General features: G+C 43.3%; 1 protein-coding gene across 2 annotated transcripts in view; it reads left to right on the forward strand.

The window, feature by feature from the left end:
• Positions 1 to 12012, forward strand: part of Galnt18 (polypeptide N-acetylgalactosaminyltransferase 18) — a 321219-nt gene that overhangs the window by 173027 nt on the left and 136180 nt on the right. For both annotated transcript variants that reach the window (XM_013028804.1, XM_013028806.1), the window contains exon 3: positions 7314 to 7480. In XM_013028804.1, the coding sequence (XP_012884258.1) occupies positions 7314 to 7480 (167 nt within the window). The remainder of the gene's footprint in view (positions 1 to 7313; positions 7481 to 12012) is intronic.

Raw genomic sequence — 12012 nt, forward strand, 5'->3', positions numbered from 1 at the left:
GTGGTAGAGTGCTAGCCTTGAGCTGAAGAGCTGAGGGATAGTGCCCAGGCCCAGAGTTCAGGCCCCACAACCCGACCCAAAAACAAAAAAACAAAAACAAAAACAAAAGAATGGCCCTCAGGTATTGGATGTTATTTGGTTATCAATTTGTGGCACTTTTGGGAAGTGGTAGAGAGGTGACCTAGTGGGACCCTGGCTCTGACCTGCCTCTCTTTGCATCCTGAGCATTACAAGGTGAGCAGCTTTCTTCTGCCATCATGTGCTATCCTACGCTAGGGCCAAGAAATCACAGACTGAAACTTCTGAAGCTACGAAACAAAGTAAACCCTTTCTTCCCTTAAACTGATTTATTTTCTCTGTGGGCAGTATAGAGAAGAATGCGTGTTAGTCCACTCTTACTCTGATACTAAATACATTATTTATTTTACTGTAATTGTAACCAAAGTGCCTGACAGAAACCATTTCAGGGAGGACTTATTTTGGCACATGGTTTCAGACAGTTTAGACCATGTTCACTTGGATCTATACTTCTGGATCTCTCATGAGGTGGAACATCATCATGTCATGTAGATGGAGAGTTTTTACCTCATAAAAGACTAGAAACAGAATGCAAGAAGGTATACCCTTCAAAGGCAGGACTCCAAAGACCTACTTTTGCCAACGAGGTCCCACCTCCTAAACTTTGCAGAACCTCAAAACGTAACATCGCTAGCTGATGTCCAAGCATTCAAAACATGAGTCTATGGAGGCCATTTCATATTCAAATCACAATATTTGTCCCCTGGCTTAAGGTTATCTTGTAATTTAAAATGTACTTAGTGCATCTCCAAGAGTCTCCAAAGTCTTAACAGTTCCAACACTGTTCAAAAGTCCAAATCCAATGTCTCTTTGAGACTTAGGCAAACACTTAACTATGAGCTCCTGTAAAATTGTAAAACTATCTGCTTCCAACATGCAGTGTAAACATTCCAAAAGAAAGAAATAGCAGCATCGCATGGAAAGATTGGGCTGAAGCCCATCATGACGATCACTAAATCCTATAGCTCCATGCCTAGAATTTGGGACAGATGATGTTGTGCTGAGAACTCCAATGCACTTGGACCGCCCGTCCTCTATAGCATTGACATTTATAGTCCACATAGCCTCTCTCTTGGGCTGATTCCACTGATTGCTTTTCTTGCCAATGTTGCATGTATCTGGGGTTGTAGATTGGGCTTCTTCCTCACAGGATCATCATACATCATCCTCTGAGGGCTGCCTGTGAGGATTCCAATGTTGTCACACATTGCCTAACCTACCAGGCTTTCCTTTGAAATCAGTGTGGAAGGCTCCATGTTCCCATAACTTTTACATACTACATGACTGCATCATATGGATGACACCAAGGTCTGACACCAGCTTGAGCTTTAGTCCAGCCCCCTTGGAGGATGGCTGTAGTAGCTTCTGAGTGTCTGGGTTATGCAGAAACATCTCAGGTATTTCTGTTTCTGCAGGGTACCAAGAAGTACTTTCTTCCCAAGGGAAAGTCTTTCAAATGAATTTTTTTTCGAGCTCACAACATACAGCATCAGGTCAGTTACTAAGACACTCCCGGTGCTGGATTTCTTTCTAATGGTTCTAATCTCTTTAACTGCTATTCTCTCCTCATGTAAAACTTTAAATGCCCTCTTTTGTTTAGCCAAATTGCACATTTCTCAAATCTTTCCACTCTACTGCTCCCAATTCTCACTAGCTAAAAATAAATGATAATACCTATGTAATATCTTGAATGCTGGGCCTGCCTTTGAAATTTCCTCTGCCAAATTAATTACTTTTAAATTCAACCTTACTCAAAGTCTCTGGATACAGACAAAATATAATATAAACAAATTCTTCAATAGAATGTAGCAGGAAGGGCTTCCATTTCCCAATATCCTCATTTCTACCTGAACATGTATAAGCCTGGCTTTTATTCCTGTTGGCATTCTAGTTTTCTGAGCACCCACACCAGAACTGCCCATTAAACTCTGCTTAAAGAAGCTTATGCTTTCTCTAGCCTACTTCTCCAAACTTTTCCAAATTGTTCCCATTTACCAGCTCCAAAGGCTTAATAACCACGTTGGTTTAGTCAGAGCAACAGCCCTACTTCCCTGACTCTACTTTTCTGTAGAAGTTACTTTTACATAGCTGTGACCAAAATACCCAATAGAAAAAAAATCTTATAGGAGGAAGGGTTTATTTTGGCTAATGGCTTAAGATGATTCGGTTTGTGGTCATGGTCACTTGGCTTCATTTTTCTGGACCCATTGTAAGGCAGAACATCATGGTGGTGTCACAAGGAATCATAGTATCTCATAGTGGACAGGAAGTAGACCTCAAGGAAGGGACTAAAGACCAGGTATACCTTCAAGGCACATCCCCAGTGATCTTCCTCCCTATACATATCACCTCCTAATACTTACAGAATGTCAGATATAGTGCTTACAACTTGAGACCAAGCATTCAATACACGAGCCTGTGGAGAACATTTCTTATTCAAGCCTTAAGACTAGGGGAGAACCTCTTAGCAGTGCACATGGGAGAGGAAAAGTCTTACAGGAGTAGTTGCTGGGCTGACAGGTGAAGCCAGCTGAATTCTGGTGCAGCTATTCAAGGATGGAATGGGTTCTGAGCAATCTTCTTCCATGACAGCTCTGGGAGGCATGCTCCAGCTGCAGTGCTCAGGCAGCAAAGGTGTCTGTCCTGAGTTCAGTATCCTGCAATGATAATGAGGGCTATGCCCCAAAAGTATGCGCACATCTTCTCCAACATGTTCCTTCTTCCCTCCTTCTTCTCCCTTCCTTTCCTTTTCTCCTTACTTCCCTCCCTTCTTCCCACAACATTCCTTTCCATTCTGCTTATGTGGAAAGAAAGACAGGAACCCCAAATGAGCACCAGGATGTTGGGAATGTGAGGCTGGAAGAGTCTGAAAGGAAATTAACTCCACAAATCAACAGAATGTCTGCAGTCTGCTCTGTACCATGCTGGGTGGTGACATGCATATGTGAGTGAGGCCAGTCCCTTCCCTTGAGAAGCACATGATGAAACCATAGGACAACCAGCTCTCTTACTTTGCTGGAGCATTTGCTGCTCAAACTGGGAAAATCACAGGCAAAGCGGAAGAGGTGATCACCTGTTATAGTCACATGGTGGCAAGAGATGTCTCTTATGAAGTTTAGTGGTAACAGAAGGAAGGGAGGGAATTGAGAAGGAAACAGTGTGAAAATTATTTCTACAATGAAATTTCTTCTGTTCCTTGCATATGTGATATAAGAGAATGAATTCTGCACATCTAAGTGACCATTTCTTCCTACAGTGATGACAGGGAAAGAAGTGGAACGCATTGTTTATGTTTCCCCCAGCAAGGCAGGGAAAGCTAGGAAAGCTGAGACCAGTGCCTGGGTGCCTCATCTCCATGATAGTTCACTTCCTCTAAAAACCATCATCCTTATCCCTTTTTCTTATCCCATCTACTCCTCTCCTCCCTGCTTACCCAGACCCACTTTCAGTTATAAAACAAGCAAGCAAACAAACACACAGAGGATGGGGGAAGCTGCACGTGACCAGGAGAGGGTGACTGTTGCAGGTGGCTGTAGCTGGAAGGGCCTGAGCACTCCCTAGAGAGAAGAGAAAAGAAGAATTTAAAAAGGTCAGGACATTTAGCCTGGAGGGACCATTTAATTACAGTGTAAAGAAATTGAGAACTTCTAGAAACTGTGAGAAATGGAGACCAAAAATTCAAAGGAAGAAAGGACAGAAATCACGAGCCAGCTGGTATAGGGAGGAATACTGACTTTCCTTTGAGAGAGGAAGTTTATGGGGAACAAGGAATATTCTGCGATCACATGAAGTGGCATGGATATAAAGTGAAGGCTGTACATAAAATGAACAATGCCGTTAGCTTTGTTTTTATGCTGAAATGTTCACTGAGGACCTACCATGTACCAGGTCCTGGTTGAAGGTAGGAAGATAGCATAGTCACAAAACAAAGTCTTTGCTCTAAGGAGCCACATTCATTACTGGAGGGAGAGAGAGAGAGACTCACCTACATAATAAACAAGTACCAACAGGATGCAATAGACTAGGTATTCTGTTATCTGCTAAGGAGTTTTCATATAAAAGCTATATGTTCAAACGTCTTTCATATATGAAAATAGTGCTCTGCAGGGTTCAGCTTGTAAAACAACTATAACATTTTGATTCTGCTTGGAGAGAACTCATCAGGAGACCAGCTTACAGTGACTGCCAGCTCACACCATCCTGGCTGTTACTGGGAGAAATTAAATTTGGTCTCCTCTGATAAGGGAGGTTGGATAGTACCATTTAAAACTAAGAAGAGGGGCTGGAAAGGTGGCTCAGTGGTAGAGCGCTTGCCTTGCATGCCTGAGGCCCTGGGTTCGATTCCTCAGCACCACATAAGCAAAAAGAAAAAAGCCAGAAGTGGCACTGTGGCTTAAGTGGTAGAGCGCTAGCCTTGAGCTGAAGAGCTGAGGGACAGCGCCCAGGCCCAGAGTTCAGGCCCCATGACCGGACCAAAATAAATAAATAAATAAATAAATAAAAATAAAACTGAGAAGAGAGTGAGGAACCAGGCACTGGTGGCTCATGCCTATAATCTTAACTACTCATGAGGCTGAGATCTAAGGATCAGGGTTCAAAGCCAGTCTGGGCAGGAAAGTCCATGAGACTCTTATCTCCAATTAACCATTAGAAAACCAAAAGTGGTGCTGTGGCTCAAGTGGTAGAATGCTTGACTTGAGCTGAAGAACTCAGGGGCAGCACCCAGGCCCAGAATTCAAGTCCCATGACCAAAAACAACAACAACATAAAGAGAGTTAACCCTATCTCTGAAAAACAGTTGGGGAACAATGTGGAGATGTAAAAGTGAGGCTGAGAACTCATAGGACACCCCTGGCTAGCACACAGAGCCCCAGGTCTAGAGTCTTCAATGCTACTGGAATTTACCAGGGAAGGCAAATAGCTTGTCCCATATACTGACCTCATTAGGAGCTGTCCATTGTACTTACACTGAAAAAGAACCATGACCTTGTGCTATTTGCTTCATCTTGTATGACCTTACTTTCAACATGTAATTAACAAGTATTTTGTATATTCATATCTATCTATTTCCATGCCAAGGGATAGCCTAACTGCTGGTCTTGATTCCCCCACCCATAAATAAGACTAACCCCAGAATCATCTATACACAGTAACCCTTTTAATTGATGTTATATAATTGTCTTCACAACAATAGAAGCAATTTAGGGAATGGTCTGATGAGCTGAGTCATTCCAGTCTTTCTCTTTGGTGGAAGTTCCTACCCCCTTGTTCCATCCCTTCATCCTTTCAATTGTGGAACACAGAACCTTTGCACAGCTCAGTTTTGTACATCATTTAGATTTCTGATCCAATCACTTCTCCAGAGCTTCTTAACTCCTTAGAATGGCTACCAGGACATCATGCTGTCTTATACCCCAACCTAATCTTCATCTTAGCACTTGTATGGAGTTTGGCCATTTCCTTGCTTCCATGTTTATTTCTTTACCTTGTGAGAATATAAGCTTCATGAGGATACAGACTTTCTCCATTTCCCATCAGATCCTTAAGCACCTACAACAGTGCTTGCCTGGTAGAAGAAGCTCAATAAATACTCATTCTGCTAATTATTCTCTATCTCTTAATTTGATAGTTTTATAAAAATTGCAAATGTGAAGTTGATTCGGAAGGAGGCTCAACCCTTCTCCTCCCCACTCCCTTTGGTGAGAGAGAAGAGCTAGAAATAGAATGGGAGAAGTTTCTGTAAATTTCTGGTAACCATAGAGACTGTGATTTTAGTTTATTAATCTCTTGCTCTTAAGCAGGCTGGGGCCCCATGGTGATTTCTCCAAATTGCTCAGTATGGTTATCCTGCAGCCTTCCTCATCAAGAAGAGCAGGCCCATTCCCATCCTGCAGTACTTTAATTACCGTACGTAGAAGCTCTGTGCTATGACACTCATTACTGCGTGTTCTAACCTGACTTCGACACACACTTTGGAACAATGGGGCATGATCACCAGCCCTAAATCCCTGGAGCCTTCAGAGCCAGGTACTGACTGTGAGCAACTTCTGCTCCAAGTCCAGGGCCTTTTGTTTGGTGACTATAGAGCAGAATTTCATTCCAACCAGGGAAGAACCCCACAGTATTTTCTTGCCCATGAAGGTTGTGCTTTCTGGGGAAAGAGGTGCTTGGGAGCCATAGCCCTTCTTCCTGTCTGGTCTCTAATGGATCTGATCTCAAGTGTTGTGTGTTCCTATGGGGAATGCCTGCAGCCTTTCATGGATTTGCCTCTAGTCTTTTGGGGGTACTGTCTTCCCCTGCATGGCTTCAGAGAGCCTGAGGAAATGATCAGTTAGTCTCTTTCAAGGCCATTTCTTTTTTAGAGAGGAACCCTGATGCAGATGTCCAAAGATTAGAACTGGGACTCTCTCTTGGCAGCCATCGGTGAGGGACATAAACTCTTTGTGCCTCAGTGCCCTGAGCTGTGTATGAGACTTGGCTTGGTCCTTCCATCCCTGTCTCTCCTGAGACCTTGACTCCAGCTTGTGCCTGGTTTTGAGGCTGGATTCCTGAATGAATGGGAGGTGACTGGAGGAGGGTAGGCCAAATGACCTCTGAAGCAAAGATGAGTAGGTTTAGCAGAGACGTACGTCTCTGGGAAGAGATATATTCCCCCTGTGAGGCTGGTTGCCTAAAAGGTCTTGCCAGTTTGAAAATCCCTTTGTCTTTGTTTTTCATCCTGTTGTCTTAGAAGTGTAGAAACAAACTTTATAGACCGTGATAATGACAATTTGCCTTGTGAAGGTTAAAATGTGTTTGTGACTTTAACTATTGCTATTCTACAATACTGTGAAATATGTGAAATTTATGTAATCACCTAATCTCAATTTAAAAAAAAGAATGGAAGGCAAAAAAATAAACTTATACATTCCCTTAAAAAAAAAAAAAAAGAAGTGTAGAACCATCCTTCCGCCAAGCACTCCGGAAATACTAACCATTGTCCATTTGCTACTGTAGGTGCTCAGGTGCAGCTGCAGCTGCTCATCTGGAAGAGCCATTGACAAATTCACACAAACTTTCAATAGTTGTAGGCCTTTTGCTGCACACATAGAGCACATCTTCAGTGTATGGAAGAGGCTTGGAAGAATCTGTATTCTAGAACCCTCTAGAAAAGATGGAGAAAATTCATAAGGTAGGCTTGCACCCGGGATGACCTGAGTTACTGAAAGATTCAAGAGCTTGGCTGTTCTTTCTAGGTGCCGAAATCTCTCCTTCCCGGACAGCCTGCCAGAGGTGAGCATCGTGTTCATCTTCGTCAATGAAGCCCTGTCGGTGCTCCTGCGCTCTATCCATTCCGCCATGGAACGCACCCCCCAGCACCTGCTCAAGGAGATTATCCTGGTGGACGACAACAGCAGCAATGGTAAGTGCTCAACTTCTGAGGCCAGTCCTTGCCTACTGGCTGACTGTTGAGCTGAAGGTTCCACTTCCAGTTCTCATTTTCAAGGCTTTCTGGCTGCTAATTTTCTGCAATGTCACCTCAGAGATACAAAATTCATAGCAATCACTGCTTTGGAAGATTCTTCCTATTTGGGCAACCAAGGAGGCCTAGTCCTCAGGCTTTTCCACACTGGCCAGTCACTCTCTCTTCCAACATTCCAGAGCAATATCGCAGGGGGAAATACCCTGATATCCTCCATCCTCACCATATATACAATGATGTTTTTCTGTTAAGCACTATTTCATTTCATGTGTCTCCTCCCTGCCTGAAAGATTGTTCATTGGCATTTGTTCCTAGTGGCTGTGGAGGTTCATGGTAGTGTTGAGAAGGGTCAGGGTGGCTGTCAGTGATAGTAACCAAGAATTTGAGTATCTAACCTGTTTTCTGGATCCCTGTACCCTATTCTCTCTTGTCTCTAGCAAGGTCCCAGTCTACAAATACCTTGTTAAAGTTTTCATTACGAATCTCCTCCAGCCACCACCAACTGCTTTCCTCTTCTTATACACATTCCTTGGCCTCTGATTCTTCTCCAGGTAACTCTCTCCTCCATGATCCATAAATTTTGACACCATGTTACAGAGAGTGTTCAGGGACTGGGCTGTAGATTGGCTCATTTCTATGAATGCGCTTCTGATAATTCATGGTTTTAAAACATGGATTTCTAGGTCATCTGATCATAGAGTCGCTGGGCTTGCATTATCTTTTGAGCCTTCTCTGGTGTAGGTAGTAAATTCCCCAGTGAATCAGTTGCTGTAATAAGACGGGCAATTTGTGATTCGTTATCAATTAAAGCTGAAGCATATCAGATAATTGAAATGCACTTAATCTCAATAAAGAACTCTCTTTTTTTTATTTGATCATCATGTAGTAAGAAGTGTGGGAGCAGAGCTGTGAGGGATGTCAGAGTTTCTGAAGAGTAATTCTTGGTATCACTTAACTCTCATTGTTGCATAGACACAAAGGGAAGGAAGGGCACCAGGATATTAGCAAAGAGGCAGTACCATGTTGAAAGTGACTATCTTTTGTGAGAGAGATAGGAAGGGGCTCACCTCCCATCCCTACCACCACCTCCCATCATCTTTCTTCAAACCCAAGAAATGAACACCTAAGGAAGCTCCTATTTCCCCAATGGCCAACACTAGACAGCCCATCTGTTATATCCATGCCTGACACCCTCTCACAGTTTATATAAGGATCCAAAATGTAGAAGAACCACCTTCCCAAAGATCAGGACATCATCACACAAGAAGCAATCCCAGGACTCTCATATCAAAGGGAAAAGAGAATGAAGTCCTGGAGGAAGACATCTTGGAGCCTTTGATGCCTGCCCCATGATGAGAAACTTATCGCCTCCTTAAGGTCACTACTTGTCTTTAATCTAGATGGAAAATGATAAAGTACTGACATTTTGTTTGAGACATTTAGATAAGGAAAGTGAATCAAAAAACAGAAGGTTTTGTACTTGTAAAAAATTGGTCTATTTTGTAAATGATGGCCCTCATCAAAAGGCTCAGTCAAGGGAATGGGCAATGGTGCAGTTTGGACCTTCTTGAATGATAGAGACTGGAAAGGGGTGCCTAGAAGGGTGAACATGAGTCAAAGGACTACTACTACAGACCAGCAGTCTCCAAGGCTTAGAGCCATATGGGATGTGGCACTCAAGGGTCAGACATAAGCTTGAGACATTATGAAGGAACAATCTGTTGGCTCTACCATGGGTAGGTAGGCCAAAGGTAAGTAAGTTAATGATGACTCCAGTTTTAAGCCAGGGGTGACATAAAGGGTGGCAAGATATTGTCCTGGGTGAAGAGCAGTGTTTTGATGCAGTAATTACTCACAAGCCCTGTGCACAAGAGGGAATCACTTGGGAGGTTTCAAAGACAAACTAGAGGGAGTTTTGTGGTAATGGTTCAGTTAAGTATCTTGATTGCAGTGGTGTACATACTTAACCACACATTTCGAAACTGCATCCAGCCGTATGTGCACACACATGTGAGTGCCTGTATAACTGTAGGGATCTGAATGCCTTCCCCTACTTGTCCCGGTTTTGATGTTGTACTGTGGTTGTGTAAGATGTTACCAGTGGAAGGCTGGCAGAAATGTGCATGGGATCTTCTGCTACATTTATGTGTATGTTTATTTCTTCAAAATATAAAGCTGAAACAAACAAGCCAAAAGCTCTGCCAGAAGATTCTATATCCATCTAGTTTGATATGGAGTCTGGACATCACTGTTTTAAAAGCTTTCTTAATGAGTTGCAGCTCTGGATGAGAGCCTAGTTAAATGAGTAAGATGTCGCTATACTGGCATATATGCACTGTGCAAAGGGAAGAACACTGAAGTTATAGATTCTAGGACTCTCTTCATGGTGGCGAGGAAACCACAGACAAAACCCTCAGCAGCTCAGTCTCAATGATTTCTTCTGGGATTGTCAATCACACCTTACATGTATTCCATGACGGCGGCAGACAGCAAACCTGTGACTCTGCTGTTCCTCCCCAGTCTTCACCCTAATTCCAGAAGACCATCTCATAGCTAGTCAACTGCACATATGGGGCTCTAGAGACTAGAATGTAGACACAAGGTAATGACATCCATTGAAAGAATGTCAAGAGGAGAGTCCAGAGCTGGAAAGAGAGAACACTGAGGGTGCGAGGAGGATAGGATGGCTGGTGAGAGATGGAAAAGGAACCATAGGAAGGATGGGGTAGCTAGCACAGGCTCCATGCACAGAGAGAGCTCAGGATGAGACTGTGCGTTGACATGACCCCAGACAGGTGAGAGATAAGGAAGCTGAGAAAACACCTTGCATCCGGATGATGTAGGGCCTGGGAAACTCAGTGAGAAGCCACAGTAGTGTAGGGTTTGGCTGGAGTTGGAGACATCATATGAAGTGAACAGCAGTAGGCACTGAAGGCTCTTTGACTCTACAGGAGGATCACAAGCTATGTTTTCCAAAAATAATCTATTTTAATTACCATAATCTACGGCAAGAAATAAGTTTATGTTCAGACTCAAGGTGATACACCTACACACACAATTGAAACAATACTTTCAGCAACCATTACGTATCATTATAATGCACAAAGCAGTCTGCTATTTTCTATGGTGTGTTGTTTGTTGTGTTCTGTGTTATCCAAGGTGTGGCATTTTACTTTATTCATTTCTCTCCTTCGTTAAAATCAGGTTTTTCTCCAGATATGGCATATGTATTAGACTTGCTTGGAGAGCTGTAAAGAAATGAAAGGGCTTGTCTCTTAATCGGTCTGGAAAAGAGGGCACCTGAGTCCTTTGAAGCTGGAATCTGGAGCAGGGTCCCTGCAGAAGAGAGGTAGGGTAGAGGCTGGGACCGCCTCTGGTGTCAGAGGGGCTGTCTCCCTCCTACTTAGGAGGGACAAATTGTGAACAAGAAAACAGGTGGAGACACTGAGGGGCAAGCCCAGGCACAATCCCAGCTTCTGTGGCAGGCAGAGCTCCCTGGGCAGAGATCATGTCTTAGTTAGAAAGCCCTTGTGTAGACGGAGACAGAGAGTGACCAGTAGCAGGGCTCCCTGAGATTCTCCTGAGCTCAAGTCATACAAAGAAGGGGCACTTGGAGAAGGTATTGCCTCTAGTCTGAAGACCTGCTATACTGTGTAGGAACTCCATTTTGGGAGCTGATTCTTTTAGGGGCCAAATCATTTGGCACAATGTCACTCATTCCAGTCAAGTGTCACTTACTCCAATCAAGCTAAGTCAGCTCAGCCTCTCAGATACTGCTCAAGTATGATGGCTTGGCTCTAGTTCCTGCCACTAACTAGGAATGAAATGTAACCAAGCTCCTTTCTAGGCTCAATTCTGCCTCTTTCTGGTCATGGGTCTTTGGGATTTGTTCTCTTAGATGTCATGCCTTGTCCTGTCTGCCAGCTAGAGTTGCCCAGGATAACATGGGCTAATGGAATTGAATATTTCATGTAAGCAGCAGGGTGGTAAGGGGGCGGGTTAAAATGATAGAAATAGCCAGGTATAGTGACTCATGCTGAAATCCTAACTACTTGGTGGGGAAAGGAGGGGGAGGGTGGTAGATAAATAGCAGTTTGAAGCCAGTCAGGCAAAAGCTTCTCAAAACCTCATTTCAACCAATAAAACACTGGGTGTGGTGGTATGCATTTCTTATCCCACATATTAGAAGTATAAATAGGAAGACCATGGTCCAGGCTAGTCTGGAGTTAAAAAACAAGATCTTTTTTAGAATAGTGAAACCTGAAAGGCTAGATGTATGGCTAAAATAGTAGATCATCTGGCCTAGCAAACACAAAGCACTGAGTTCAAGCCCTAATACTTCCCCAAAAGATAAATAAATAACATCAACGAGGAGCCAAGTGACCATGGTAATGTAGTCCTTGAATAAAGGCAGAATATATTATTGAGAAGAGCCCAGAATTAGGTATCCGACCAACTTTTCCATTCTAGCC

This window comes from Dipodomys ordii, unplaced genomic scaffold, assembly GCF_000151885.1.
Source record: "Dipodomys ordii isolate 6190 unplaced genomic scaffold, Dord_2.0 Scaffold113, whole genome shotgun sequence".
NCBI classification, from domain to species: Eukaryota; Metazoa; Chordata; class Mammalia; order Rodentia; family Heteromyidae; genus Dipodomys; species Dipodomys ordii.